This window comes from Molossus molossus, unplaced genomic scaffold, assembly GCF_014108415.1.
Source record: "Molossus molossus isolate mMolMol1 unplaced genomic scaffold, mMolMol1.p scaffold_m16_p_3, whole genome shotgun sequence".
NCBI lineage: Eukaryota > Metazoa > Chordata > Mammalia > Chiroptera > Molossidae > Molossus > Molossus molossus.
Genome location: NW_023425366.1, coordinates 57,544,978 through 57,560,636, shown reverse-complemented (window position 1 = coordinate 57,560,636; position 15,659 = coordinate 57,544,978). Strand labels below are relative to the sequence as shown.

General features: G+C 35.2%; 1 protein-coding gene across 2 annotated transcripts in view; it reads left to right on the top strand.

Moving 5' to 3' along the window:
• Window positions 1–13,682, top strand: part of EDIL3 (EGF like repeats and discoidin domains 3) — a 386,777-nt gene extending 373,095 nt beyond the window's left edge. For both annotated transcript variants that reach the window (XM_036279454.1, XM_036279453.1), the window contains one exon: window positions 13,013–13,682. In XM_036279454.1, coding sequence (XP_036135347.1) covers window positions 13,013–13,162 — 150 coding nt within the window. In that variant the 3' untranslated portion in view covers window positions 13,163–13,682. The remainder of the gene's footprint in view (window positions 1–13,012) is intronic.
• Window positions 13,683–15,659: the final 1,977 nt, after the last annotated feature.

Genomic DNA, 15,659 nt, shown 5'->3' with positions numbered 1-15,659 from the left:
ATGGGAAAGAATAAAATAATTAATAAATAATAACACGAGGATTAACTCTGTGTTTCATGTACCCACAACTGTAAACCTACTTTTGCCCCACCCTGTATATTAAATTGCTCTGCCCAGGAGTGTAGAGAGGGAGATAATAATAGTTAATGTCAGGATTCCACTTTTAATGCAGTAAAAACTACATGGAATGAAGACATTTAAAAAGGGTGCTGTCTTAGGGTCGATAGTGTTCTCCAAGACTGAGTGGAGGTCTGTTACCTGATGCAGAGATAAAATATTTAGTGAAAACATGTAAATTAAAAAGTTCACTTATTTTTATAAGGTATGTATTACACCAATTAAAACACTCAAAAAATCCTGTAATTCCTCATTTAGCATTTATAATTTGTGTTCTCACCAAAAATAAAATGGGATCTCTATAAATTTTGCCAAGGTCTCTAAGCAAGAAGGCCACAGTCTCAGGGCACATCCCAGTGCAGACCTGTGACAGTAAAGTGAACGTTGTTCGCGTTTCCAGACCTGCCTCCTGGATCGAGACAGGATAACCATGGCGAACACACTGAAATTTGGAGAGGGGCATATTGTCACCAGCGAGCAGCGAGAGCAGTTGTCAAGGTGCACAGAGAACCACCTGATGGGGCCGCTCATCAGAATCAGTTGTGAAGTGGGAATTTGAGGTCAGAAACAAGGCAGAAGACTGGGTGCAACTCCAGGGACAAATGGAAGGGACTGTATTTCCGTTTGGTGTTTGACATGAACTCCAAGAGTCCTGCCTAAAAATGTGTGTTCCTGGACCTAGAGTAAAGAAGGAGTTAAGAGCAGGAAAGAAGAGAGGAACAGGGAGTGGGTTTATGGGTTGGAGGTGAGCAGGGAGTGAGTTAGTAACTTAAATAATTACAACTGAAGAATCGAGTAACTAGCTACATGCTAGAAATAAAAGACAACCTAAAGTGACATACTAGCCACAGGAGCAATCTGAGGCCATTTGTATGTTAAGGAGCTCATTAATTTAAAGAAGTAATTTGATTTATTTGGAGACAGCAATAGAAAACTAGTTTTCTTTCTTCAAGAATCGACTTTATAGTTGCAAAGGAAATTCTTTATACGTTTTTACATTCTATAACATTAAAGATTAAGAACGTGAAATTTATAATTAATTTTAGCCAATAAAGGCTTTACATTTCTTAGATGGCATTTGGATTTTGAAATTTTTTTCTTTAAAACAAAAATAAAAATAAAAATGCCTGTCTAAGGACACACCATCAGGTAGTAGGGGGAAAAAAACAAGTAAACATCAAGCACAAAATCCATAAAATTCAACAATTTGAGGTGGATTGGGAGAAGGAGAGGAAATGATCTCCCTGCTCGTGTGACTTATATTTAGTGACAGATAACATCCCAGCACAGATACTATGAAACATCATTCTCAATAAATTCTGAAGAAAGGAGAAAACAATGCAGGGAAATACAAAAAGGACTAAATATGTGTTGGTTTGTTTTTTCTTTTTGTTAGTTATTTTATGTCCCAAAAACTCAGAACGTCTTTATTTTCAGGAAATTTTAAAAAACTACCTAAAATGTGAAAACATGTAGTTTTTCTAGTCAATGATGTTTTGCATGAGTGAAAAACTACATGTAAAAAGCACATGGAATGTGTTACATAGCAGTGTTATTAAATTAACATTCATAAATAAAAAATAACTTATATTGTTACATGGTTTAGGGCCTTAATTTCCTAATTTACAAATGCCAAAAGTCTTAAAATTTCCTAATTTTTGTCTACCTAATCAGCCCTCGCTCATTAGAAATTAATAAAAATGTCCACACTGAAAATTCTGAATATTTCATATTAATGATTGACTTACACATTATTAGACACAATTGTATAATTACAGTATTCATCAATGGAAAAAAATTACTCATTATCTTATTTCAGGTCATCATTGTATTACTACTGTGAGGGACCATCAAAGTGTTAGCCCAACTATGACTCTATGCAATGATTAAAACTGTTAGCCCATAAAAAATATTGATTGTTGATAGGCCCCTAATAGAATGGTTGAGGAAATCAAACATTAATAAATGGTTTAAAACTCAAATATCTTATTATGTACTAAATGGCAGTAAAGAAGCCAATAAGAAACTTAGCTAAGAAAAATGTTTAATGCTTGTTAGAAAAATGACAGTGTCCTATTTCATGGGCATCTGGGAGATACTAGTCCTGCTAGAAAATGAGTCCTTGATCAGTCTGAGTAAGACAGAAACCATGTCATTATTTTGGTTGTTGAAACTATTAATTGACCATTGACTAGAATAGAGCAAAAAATATGAACCCATTTTATTTCTAAATAAGTACCAAACAACTAGTATTTTGACCCTTTACGAATATATTTTGATGGTGAAAAGACCTTTCAAGAACATTAGTTCTACATGGTACACATGCCATTTTACTATCCACCATCCCACCATCGGCTGCAGCGTGTTGAGCAATTAAATGCCATTACCACTTTCAAAATGAATTAATATTCCAGTACTTTCTAATTTTTCATAGTTTAAATCTAAAAAGAACAAAATATACTTGTTATAGTTGCATGTTTATGGCAAACTATAACAAGATATTTGTCTCTGCCACACCCTAGAGTGACACATCCGGCAGTGACTCTGATAGATTTCCTTTTATTGGATCTCAAAGTAAAATTGTATTAATATGTATGGCAAGCTCTTGAGACACGCATTTGTATTAAACCCCATGGGGATCTTATTAAGAAGGCAACACATTTCTCATCATTATACAGCTTCTGGTGTAACGTGAGATGCAAAGCTAATTAAAAGATAACTTTGAAAAATAAAAGATGAATCCAGTGATTATACCTGCATGGAAGGACATTCCTCCCAGTTTTTCTGCGGCTGTTAACAGATGACCAAACCGCAGAAGACTGAACACAGGCATCAATTTCCAGCTCTCCAATAAAGCTAGAAACAAAATTAGTTTTGTACAGATAAATTAAATGCTAAGTAGTTAATAATGTTTAAAGAAAGGCATTTTTAATAACAGTGAACATGTTACTTTTACATAGCAAAATAGCACTTTTATTTCCTGTTTTTGATAGTTCACCACTATCTATGAATAATAACAAAGTTGATGTTTTCCTTCTAATAGCAAGTATATTTTAATAATCAGTATACCCTTAATTCATTGAAACAAATGACCCAGGATTCAGCTCAGAGCAAAGCAGAGTTTGTACCTGCTCAGCTCAGGGCGAGGATCCCCTATGCTCTTCACATAGGGTTGTCAGATGTAGCAAGCAAAATACAGGACACCCTGTTAAATTTGAATTTCAGGCGAACAATGAATATTGTTTTAAGTATATCCCATATCTTATACCTTCCAACCCTGTTTTCATTGAAGATCCCCCAGATCTTCCAGCTGGATCAGATGGCCTCCTGAGGACACACAGAAGGACAGGGATGGAAGAGAAAGCCTTTCTTCTTGCCTAGGCACACACACACATACACACACCACACACGGTCTCAGCTCTGAGCCCCCCTTTACCACCTCCGCAGTCACCTCCAGGGTGATCTTCTGCCACCCCCAACACTCTTCCTTCCGCGGCACCAGTTTGGCTTAAACACATGCTGGGTGCTCAAATCACTGCTGTGCTCGTACGTGTGTCTTTATTCTAAGTCACTGCTGAGCAAGACAGCATGAAACCCTTCACAGACATGGGGTGATGAAAGGTTCCTAAAGTGAGGTGACAGTTATCAGACACCAGTGTCTCTACTGCCCCATCACTTACATAGCTACTATAAAAGGGTAGAGTTAGACTATAGATTGATCTGATAAAATGAGAATACCAGGTGTGATTTAGGAAATCCAGAGAGATGAGGGTTGGGCTTCAGCAGAGAGGCAGGCAACTGTGTAGTTTTATAGAAAAAAAAAAAGAAAGAAAAAAAAGACATTTCTGCATTTGTGGTGTTAGATTAAAATAGAAAAAAATTGTATGGTTTTAGTGTCTGACAACTCCTAGTAATACCTCCTGAAGATAACTTTGAAAAGGAGATGATTTTCCAGGTGTAATTTTCCGGCAGGAATATTTCTTGCGGCAGACAGAATCTGAGTGCTAGGGGGCAGATAGTGTAAATATATAGCCACAGTTTAGAATGGCATATTTTATGTTCCGTAAATCTCTATAAGCAGTCATCCTACGTGATATATTTCCTAGGATATTCTTGTCACTTTAGGAAACGTTCATCATAAAAGAAGTTAAATACGGCGGTGTGTCCTACCTCCTGACTTTAAGACTGAGCATTCTAAATGCCAGTTAGTTTAGGAGAAGGAAGATATCAGTGGACGGAGTTAGAGCCTTTGGCTTTGACTTTTCTCGGGGTTGTTTTCCAGGGTCAACACATAACAACAAAAGTCCTGTGAGTTTCCTGGTGAGGCTCCTCTGGCTCTTTCTGGGAAACTGCCAGGTCTCCAGCTACTTGGTGTCTAGGTGACGAAAGAAAACCACAGAAGGAATGGAGGTGGCTGCTTTGTCCCCAGTCCCATTTTTACTCTCGTCTGGCTGGGTTGTATCTTAGCAAATCCTTAGCTCAACTCATCACTCTCACACTGGGCTAGGAAATTACAATTCTAACCTATGCCGGCTTTCCAATAATAGAGAAATTGATATGACTGTGGGGAGTTAGAGCCCTTAATCTCATATCTCTTTGGGTCCGTCGACTTCTTCTATGTGAGGCCAGAAGTTAAAAGTTCTCAAAAGTACTCCCAAAGATGTGCCATTTCCTCCTCTTTTCCAACACTCCAACCCCAGAGTACCCGGGAAAGAATGCGTCTTAGAAAGAGATCACAGCTCTTTCCCAATCAAGAATTGTGTATCAGCCAACCAGCTTCCACATTAATTACAGAAAGATGACAGCGAATACATGACAATTTGAAAAGTAATAAATGGCCCTTTATCACCTGGGTAGAACAATAAATACAACATATTTGCATTTTTTTGGCCAATTATAATTAAAACTCTCATTGGTGTGTTTTGAAGAGAAAAAAGAATAAGTCTAACAGAAATAACAATACATTACAAAATAGTACTGTAAGAATTCTAGGTGAACATCACATTTATGGTTTAGTAAAAATTTCTTGGGATTTATACACAGTTGGAGCATGAAGCAAAGCCAGATCAGTTCAGTGAAATGTAGCATTCCCTAAAGCAAAAGACCTAGTTTTTGCATAATAACAAAAGAAAGCCCATTTCAGAATCACAAGAAATCTCCTGAGAGCAACAATGGGAGTGGAAAGAATTTCCTCACAGAATCCATATATTCATTTCAATGGTTGGAAATAATTTATGCACTGGTGGAAGAAAGACATGAAACTTGGCCCCATATTATTCTGTTCACTCCCCCATCAAACAAAAATGTTCTATAATTGGACCTTTGAAGTTAAATCTTTGGATGGGCCGTTTAAAAGCTTTATGTAATTTCATTGAGGGAGCTTGAGAAGCAAGAAAAATCTCTGAAGGAATCAGGGTCCAGACTTTTAATAGGGCTCATGAAACAAACAATATTTTGAAAGGAACACAGAAAAATTGTCATCCAATATGAAATATGGTGCAGAATTATTTATATATGTCACCATGCTCTACAGCTCTCAGAAAACCGGACTGCAGATTTTAAATTAATCTTCAGTAGATGACCAAAGTAATATTCCCCAAAGAATGTGTAAGCCTTTACAGAAATGGCATTAAAAAAATTCAGAAGAATAAAGATGTTGAATTGTTTTGTTACTAAAATATGAAACAGAACAAGTAATACTAGTCGTTTGATATATTTATTAAATTTATGTCCACGAGATATAACTATTATCCAGAAAATAAAAATAAGAGCAAGTAAAATAGAATAAAACCTAATAGTAGAGAATTTAGAAAGTGCTTTCCAGGGCTACAAGGAATACATTTCAATAGGTTGTCATGTCAGGATTTATTCAAAGTCTCAGAAAAGATTAAATTAATAATTAATTTTGACACAAGTCTGGCACTTGATATGAGAAAGTTTTAGATACAATCCTTTCAGACAATTAAAGTCCTTTCAGACTAATCAATATTACAATTATCAAAAAGTCCTCTAACCCTTCAACATCAATTGCTTATTGCAAAATTTGGGAGTTCACAATTCCACGCTTATTTCTGACACCAATTACAAGTTCAGAGGTCCCTCAGACCACGTCAGGTTTGAAATTCACTGGAAGGACTCACAGAACTTGTTCAAAACTATTATAATCACAGTTGCACTCATGACAGTGAACGGATTCAGATAAAAATTAACCATGCATTTGGAGCAGAATCCAGAAGAATTCCAGGCTTGAGCTTTCGGTTCTCTTTCAGTGGAGTCTTGGACAGTGCTAACCTGTCTTAGCAATGACATATGGCAATAGGCAAGAAGTATTGCTAACCAGAGAAACTCAGCTCAGCCTTGATGTTCAGAGTTTTTATTGAAGCTCACTCACGTGGACATGGTTGAACATCTGCATAGCTGACTTTAGTCACCAGCCCCTCCAGTAGTTCAGCTGGCCCAAAGCCCCCACCATAACTCACATTGTTGGCATGAACTATCTGGTGTGGCCAAAGGCCTCCATGTAAACAAAGACTCTTATCACACAGGACTTTCCAAGGGTAGCTGAAGACAAAGGTCAGACCTCCCTTTGCATAAGGTTGGTCTTTTGCTGCACGTTCATATTATACAAAGTTGTATGAACTATATACATTGCTCACTGGGATGACATGTATTTGCAGATGCTCTGACTAAACTAGACTTGACACATCCTGCACTATGCAGAAATTTTCACCTGTTTCAGGAGGGTATGACCTTACTTAATCAGCACTTTTGCAGGGCAGCAGCGCTACTCAAGATGCTTTGGGTTGGAAGACACTGTGACAGCTCCCTGTTCCTCTGTGCCACTGAGGATTTTTGCTGTAGCAGTGTTGGGATGACCTATAGTGATGGCTCATCCCCAACTCATTCTTCTGCAGGATGATGATCAGATATGTGAACTCTTATTAATACAATCTTACTATCTCCAACAAAAACCTTGGGGTTTTTTGTTTATTTATCTGTTTGTTTGTTTGTTTGTTGACTGTACCTCTCAGAATATGATTGTTGATAGGCACTATTTTCCAAGAAACATATCCTAGAATATTGGAATTTACCTGAAAACTGGTTTCTTGTTTCCTTATTACATCTAAGAGAATGTACTTATATTTAGACTAATTTTGTCACAGAGTTTCATTGGTTTAGTGGAATTGACTGTAGAGAATACCATCAAGAATGATATACTAGCCATTCAATCATGAAATGGTTTCAGGATGCTGGTAAATTTTCCTAGAAAATTGAATTTACTGAAAATAGCTAGAGTGTATGTCAGCTAAAAGAATCAAACTTTGTTTTCAAACTTTTTATATCCAATCACTAACAGAAGTTTCACACATGTGAAACTGCCAATAAGAATGTTTTAAAGGATGTAGATTTATACAACTAACTGCAACTTTTTAAAAATCAAATTCCTATACTTTTTAAATAATAATTTTTATTTTACTTTTTTAAATGAAAACTTTTGATTTTTGAAAATAGGGCAAAGTAGAGTATAAATGAAATTTTAGCTTAGCCTAAAATATATAGATAATCTAATCATAGAATCAGATAAAACTAAAGTCTCTCATAAACCCTATTCAGATGAATAAATATTATGTTTAATACCATTTGTGCATACTCATTCCATGGAAATTTTCATAGGACTTTAAATCACTTAAAGCATTGATTAAAGCTATAACTTAAATATTTGACAATCAAAAAAATTCAAGTAATATTGATACTAAATACATAAAAATATTTTTATGATGCTAAACTATAAACTAATAAGTGTAAGTCCTCTATGTCACCACAAAAATCAGATTTTATACTTTCATAATACATAAATGGTTACTTTATGAAATAGATGCTTAAATCCTAATGTCCACTAAATTTCCACTACTTTTTAAATAGATCATTATTTTAACTAGAAATTGCTATTTTAAAATGTCATGAATTCCATAAACTGAAATGAAGTTAGGATAAATATAAATTTCTGCATACACTATAAATCTATTTTACAGTAAAAAATTGGGACAATCTTGGCTTAAGAGAAATTTTATGGAAAAGTTCAGAGTTTATTTGACCATAAATCAGTTAGTAATGACCCAAAATGTAGTATAATAGTTTTAAATCTTAGACTGCATTGATAGAAATATTGCATCTACAACAAAGGTGCACTCTTTTGAGCCATTCAGTAATGACTACATACTGTGTCCAAACAAATACTACACTTTAATCGAGTTATAGGTAAACCAGAGGGAAGTCAATGGAATGAAATCAAGAGTAGTTTGAAAAGCATCTTACTTGAGGAATTTTTAAGAACCATGAATGTTTAGTGTAGCATTTAAATTGAGTTTGAAAGGTTTGTGTGAGTTATTATTAAATATGTCAAAAGTGTTGTTGAGTATGTTTTATTATTTTGTTTTTTGTTTTTTGGAGAAGCTACATTTCTGTGCTTGTTAAGAATAAATCACTAGGATCAGTAGATTGAACTTAGAAAGAGACATATTTTAGTCTAATAAAAACACAGACTTTCAAAGTGTCTAAATACATACCTGCTCAGTTATACCGAGGTTACCACGGATAGGCAGGGAGTTCCATGCTGGAGCTATTGGAGGGGGAGTTGGTGTATGCCTGCTCTTCCAAACCTCAGTTTCTTCTGTTGTATGGGTAGAATTAAATAAAAACCGAGTTTCTCAGACTGTTTTCTTCAAACTTCTTTATAAGCATACTAGATGAAAAGGATAATTGAAATTATATATGCTAAATAAAGAATTCTTAGCTTTTGCACTCCCCCCCCACACACACACACAGATACCATGCTGCCCTAGAGAACTGGATTTTTTTATCTTTGTCCTTGCTCTCTCTCTCTTAGGGACATCGGATTAGTATACATGTATAGTCAATAAAGCCAACACTATGTTTGAAACTGTTAACAAGACAAATGCAAATAGAGAAAACTTGAAAAAGCTTTATTTAACCCTTTTATTTCCTTAGTATCTGGACTCCCACATAGGGTTTTAGTCTCCACATATCAGAAGAAAAATAATGAAATCTAGAAGGGAGTGACCTAAAGGTCAAAGGGATGGTCACTTGAGACCTTGCTAAAATACAGACTTGTTAGTCTTGCAGAGCTCAGGGAAGCAGTAAAAAAATGCTTAAACCTACTCACTACTTGGATAATATGAACATGAATTCCAAAAGATTAGAACAATGGGAATCTCTTTAAAACTTTTAATGAGTTACGTTTAGGACAAATTTTAAAAATGACATCACAAAGTAAATGAGTTGCTAATTAAGTAGTATATGCAAGAAATCCCCAAAGGATTTCTTGATATTTGTGGAAAGCAGAGGCATGACACATGACTGCTAAGCGAAGCTGAGCTATACCCAGCTCTCGGACTCTCCTTCCTCCATGGTCCTTGGCACCTCCTACTGATGACATCTACTCTGGCCTTCATAGACCATTGTTTCTACCAAAGAATGGCAAATCTCATCTTACAAAAAATAGTAAAAGTTGCTGGAAGCAACATTTAACTGTTTTATTTTATCAGATAGTCTGTCTGCATTGAGATTTGAATCCTCACTTCAATCTGATTTGAATTTTAACTAGTATCACAGAAGAATTGATATTAGAAAACAAAATCCAAGATCTCAGCCGCATCGAGGCAGCTGCATTTTCTCCTACATATTCCTAGGTAGTAACTGTGCAAACCTCTCCAAAGTATCTTGAGTGCCTTTTTCTTGAGGCCCCATATGTTCGGAGACGCCTGAGAGACCTCTAAGCATTACCATGTTTGAGTACATCAGCACACTTGTCATCAGCTAATTAAGTCTCCTGAAACTGAAACTTGTGCAAACTCTTTTTTACAAACTTCTAAATCGAAGCCTCTTTCTCACATATAATGTTTTCCCCCTCTATTCGAAGATCCAATGTTCTCCATCAGCCTTTTCAGACTTGATTTCAACTAAGGTGCTTAAATATCTAAAGTGTGTATGTGAAGCACTCTTCTAGAATTCTTACAGATTTTATAGAGCTAACTAAAAATACTGTGTTTGCATTTTTTTGGCCAGGTGAAACATTGATATAGCATCCTTAAGCAGGATCTCCCTAGTGCTAGAAACAAGAAAAAACAAATGGGCCACATTTGCACAGCAAGTACAAGATGGCATGCTGGAATTTGCAAATGTGTGCTTTGTGTTCTTTGCTGTATCATTATTGAGAAAACTCTGAAAATAAGACTATATTTTCAGAGCATGGTTCGGATGATTCTAATGTAGATTTTGGCTATTTTTCTGATGATGTTTTTGTTTTTAATCATCCCATTTTATGAAACTTGATTTATTTTTTTTAATGAACATTTAAATATTTCTGATTTTTACACAACAAATCAGAAATGTCCTAGCTGTGTACAGTTTCTGAGCTGACATCATTTCTCTATATGTATTCTTTATTATAAGGAGACAAGTATGACCAATAAGTCGACTATTGCTTTGTGGGTTGATGGTTTCTTATGGAATCATGTGCTGAAGACTAGCAACTTAAAAGAAAATTGTTTCCTCCTGTATTTCCTTCCCAACAAGTGGCATAACACTATATTTTGGACTGCCATAGGTCTTGTGATGAAAGTTAATGAATTTAAACTCTATTATTCCAAAGATATACATTAAGTCCTCTAGCAGGGCTATGAAATTGGATTTTCGATTCTATATTAAATTTTAACACCACAATCTCAGTGAAGCATTTGAATCCAATATCACATGTCAGAGAGAATGTCAGAAAACCACAGCAAATACTCTTGCATGTTCTGCTGTTGTGATGGTAACCTCTTTCAAGAATGTGTTGACTGTTTATGTGGTATGTCCTAGACATGTGAGCTTCTCCTACCAGAGACACTGTTACTTAGTAGCACATTTTAATCCAGAGTTAGTTCCTCCTTTGTCAGTGCAAGTCAGAGCATTCCTGAAGATAAAATTTCTATTATAGGAATGTGAATTCATATATACCTGGAGGGTAAATTCTAGACTTGGCATAGTTCAGTATTCCCTTCTTCAGCAAATATTTATTTAAAGATAGCCTTTGCGATATATTTGGTGTCAAGTTGAAAAATCATTCCCCCACCAGATGTCAATGACATTTGTCTTTCCCCTCGTAATCTTTCCATGAAACCAGCAGAGAGATTACCCCATGTTGTCTGTTGCTTGTATTAATTAGTGTCATGCTGTCTGATGTTTTAGAGAAGAATATCTTTATTTTTTTCTTTCCAAGGAACCTTTGGTGATCATGTGGGACTGAATCAACTAATTCTAAAGAGCTGTTCTTAAAACATTCACTTTAATTTTAGGATATTCAAAGATATGGGCTAAATATCGTCATGTGATGATGGAGGATTTGTCTCCCTTGGGGGAGATTTTTTTTCAGGTCTCCCTTTGGCCATCCAGTCATGTTTCAATTTCAAGCCAGAAATAATATTATCTTCTAATTATAAGATGCCTCATAAAGTTAAAAGGGAAAACTTGATGGGATTTTTACTAACCTAATTGTGATGAAACAAAACTGTAAATATAAAATAGTTAGAAATACTTTAATAATAAATGTTTAGAATCTATGGGTTTAAAATAGTACAGTCTTTAAGACTGAATATTATAAATACATGAATTTCTCAAACATAATATTAAATTTAATGTTTTTCTTATTAGGATTCCAATGTTGTTGTTTTTTAATGTATTTTTGTTTTAATCCTTACCCAAGGATGTGGTTTAATATGATTTTTTAGAGACTGAGGAAAGGAGAGAGGGAGAAAGGAAAACATCGATCTGTTGCCTCATATGCACCTCGACCGGGGATTGAACCCCCAACCTGGGTATTTGACCTGATGGAGAATCAAACCTGCAACTTTCTGGTGTATGGGATGGTGTTCCAACAAACTGAGCCACCCAGCCAGGGCAGGATCCCAGTGTTCTGATGTTGATATTTTTTCCCTGAAGTAGACACTTCTCAAAGTTGTTATAAAGATCTCTTGGGAAAAAATGCTCAAAGAGGTTCAAAACAAAAGAACAGTAAAGGAGGCCAGTCACGCAATGCCAACAGGAGCACCAGGAGCCACAATGATCAAGCAGCATTGTATGGATCCAGGAATTACTAGAGAGAGAAGCCAAAAAACAAAAACAAAAACAAAAAAACACAAATGTAGTTCAAAAATAACATTGATTTGTCTGTCTCTCTTGGAGATGGGTGACTCTTGTTCTCTACGTGAGAAGTGAGCAAAAGACCCTGTGATAGAGACTGTTATGCTCACCAAATACCCATGTGCTCCTCTCCACTTCCTCCTTTGCGACTGGGCCATGGTCATATAATCAATTAAGGTCAATACGATGTATCCAGAAATGGTGTGAGCCACTTCCCCACCTAACTCTTTCAAATATCTGCACAATCTAACAGCTCTCTTTCCCCTTGTCCCTTGTGAATGTGAAGGCCACATGTTTTACATGTGGCTGTAATTTGCAAGCAACCTAGATCTCAGCATCTCCTCTTTGAAGAGAGCATGTTCAGCAAACTGCCTAACCAACATCACTCTATGACAAAAGCAAAAATATAAATATTTTGGCATTAAAAAAACTGATAGGCAGACAAAAATGATATATCGAAGTACTCCTGCATTACACAAAAAATTTTCATCTCATTTAACTCTTTAAACATTAATTGACGATTTGATTTTAAAATGGTCATTAAAAAGAAGCCGCAATATACTTTTATAAGCATAACATGATTAGTTATCAAATCTCACATTTGGGGTGGGGGGAGGACTCCAAACAAGAAAATAATAAAAATAATTTCCAAGAAGAAGCAATATAATTGACATTCTTCATTCTCCTTTACTAGGTCTTCCAGGGAAATTTTGACAATGATACCCACAGAAAAAACGTCATCGACCCTCCCATCTATGCCCGGCACATAAGAATCCTTCCTTGGTCCTGGTATGGGAGGATCACGCTGCGGTCCGAGCTGCTGGGCTGCACAGAGGAGGAATGAGGAGACCCACACCCGCAACCTTCTTCTCTATTTCCCCTCTCTCTCTATCTCCATGGAATGAACTGTGTGCAATCTGTAGGAAACTGAATGGGGTTTTTCTTGAAAAAGTGCCCAAATTATGGTAGGCGATTAACTGTCTTTTTAAGGAGGTCTAAGCCTGCCTTTTCAATAGTTTAATTTGATTTTTATCATTTAAATTTCTTAAGCAACATCACATTAACTGTGAATTACTTTTCTCACGATTTTCTGAATTATTCACACTGGTTGAAATATATTAGGGAAAGAAAGTAGCAAGGGTAAGGAAATCTCCTGGTTATCAAATAAAAGCAAGAGGTCTCATGAAAGGATACTACAATGTTAGCAATAAGTTTTTTTCTTCCATAGTGACTCTACATTATCCTAATTGTTTCCCTGTGCCTACCAAACCCTGTCAGTGTTTATAACAAAATTTTGAAGAAGAATTTGTAACCTGCAGTACTAATTGACATTATAATTTTCATTTTACTTTTATTATTTCTAATCAGACATCATGTGATTTTTTTTCATTCTATTTTATATTCTTTATATTGTATATTGCCTGAATGAGTTCATATTTTTTCCAACTGACTTATTATTTGCCTAAAAGAAAATCATGTTTATTTATACATGGAACATGATTGAAAATTAGTAGATTGATCATAGTTAATAACAATACAATCTGAAATTCTATTTTTGAAGGAAGCCATAACTATATAAATTGCAAATACATCCTTTATAAAAAACCTAATACTACATTTTGCAAAATAAACAAGAACAAAATTGTAACATGTTCCCTTAAACCTAAATGTCTATCTTCATTTTCATGATATTTATATAGCCTTAATCTTTACTTTAACATAATAGATTGATGAATCCTTTGTTTCTCTATTAAAAAAAAAAATTATCAAACAAGTGTTACCATAGCACTGCATAGCTTGGCCAAGCATTCTCATTATGTCGTTATTCATCTCTGCACTTCCCATGAAACCAGAACTTTTTTTTTTTATCCTCACCCAAGGATATTTTTCCATTTTTTTGTTCAGATAGAGTCAGAGGGAGAGGAGAGAGAGAGAGAGAGAAAGAAACATCGATATGAAAGGGACACATCAAGTGGCTGCCACCCGCACGACCAACCAGGGCCGGGGACAAACTGCAACCGAGGTACGTGCCCTTAGCGGGAACTGAACCCAGGTCTCTCTGGACCGCTGAGCCAAACAGGCCAGGGCAAAACCAGAATTTTATTAAGATTTCAAACTGGTGGTAGTTTCCCAGGAAAGCATACTGTGTAGTTATTTGTGAGAAGAAAAGTACTTACTAATGACAAAGTAATAAACCATTTTCAAGATGAAAATTGATTTCTATTTATTTTGCTTCAAAGGTCCTGGAAAAATAAGCAATTATCATTACAATTTGTTATTGATAATGGAGGTTTCATTGACATATTTCTCAAATTAAAGCTCACACTGCCTCCATAAAAGTCCTCAACATCTAATTTATAAGCTTTACAAATATTTATTTTACAAGGCTTAGACACAGAATTATTGGAGTTTTAAATTAAGGGTCCTGGAAAAGAAAGACAGTATGTGTAGGAAATGTTGTGTTCCTGTGCAACACTGCTAAGTTTTTTTTCTTTTATTACTTGTCCTGCATAACAAAAGCCACTAGACTGTTACTGTCTTGTCTGTCCATGTGTTATTAGCATTTCTCAATGATGTATATATGAAGTGATCTTCAATTATAGTGAAGAATTTAAAGAGAAAGTCAATCATAATGGTATTTTTAATAAGAGCAAAATTAGGATTGTTTGGCCACATATTTGTCCTGTGCCCATATGCCTGCTACTTCAGGCTCTTAATATGAAATTGAAGCATCTGAAATGGTGATTACTTTTCAGCATCTTTCAAAAACAAAATTGCCATGTCCTCGATATTGCCTTTTTGTGATAACTTTAAACTTAGGAATTTAAATATATTTAATTTGCTAAATTTTAAAGTCATGTTGCAAATAATTACTTAAGTCCAAAAATATACACACACTTACTGTTAGCCAGTAGCCCTTACTTCTTTAATTTTTATTGTCCCACCAAATTTCTAGCTAGTTTTATTTTTAAGATAATGCATATTCTTCATTCTTAACAGAATGTTTTAAAAATTATGAGTAATTCTTTGTAGTGATTTACTTTTTCAAAATTTTTCATGGCTTCTTATGATGCTTTGAATTTTATTCTAGTGATAGTTTTCGAAACAAATATTTTCAAAGGGACTTTGTTAAAAGTATGTTTGTTACCTTTTAGAAATACATTGAAATGAAGTTCTCTTGCTTGTGCATTTTCTCTCTGCCCTAAATGCTCATCACCAACATGGCATGATGAATGGGATATGTATGTGTCCCATGATGCCCAAAGCTTATGACAGTAAAGGAATTTCCACTTGTGGAAAAGTTAATAATTATTGCAAAGGAGTAAATAGCTTTTGTGTCA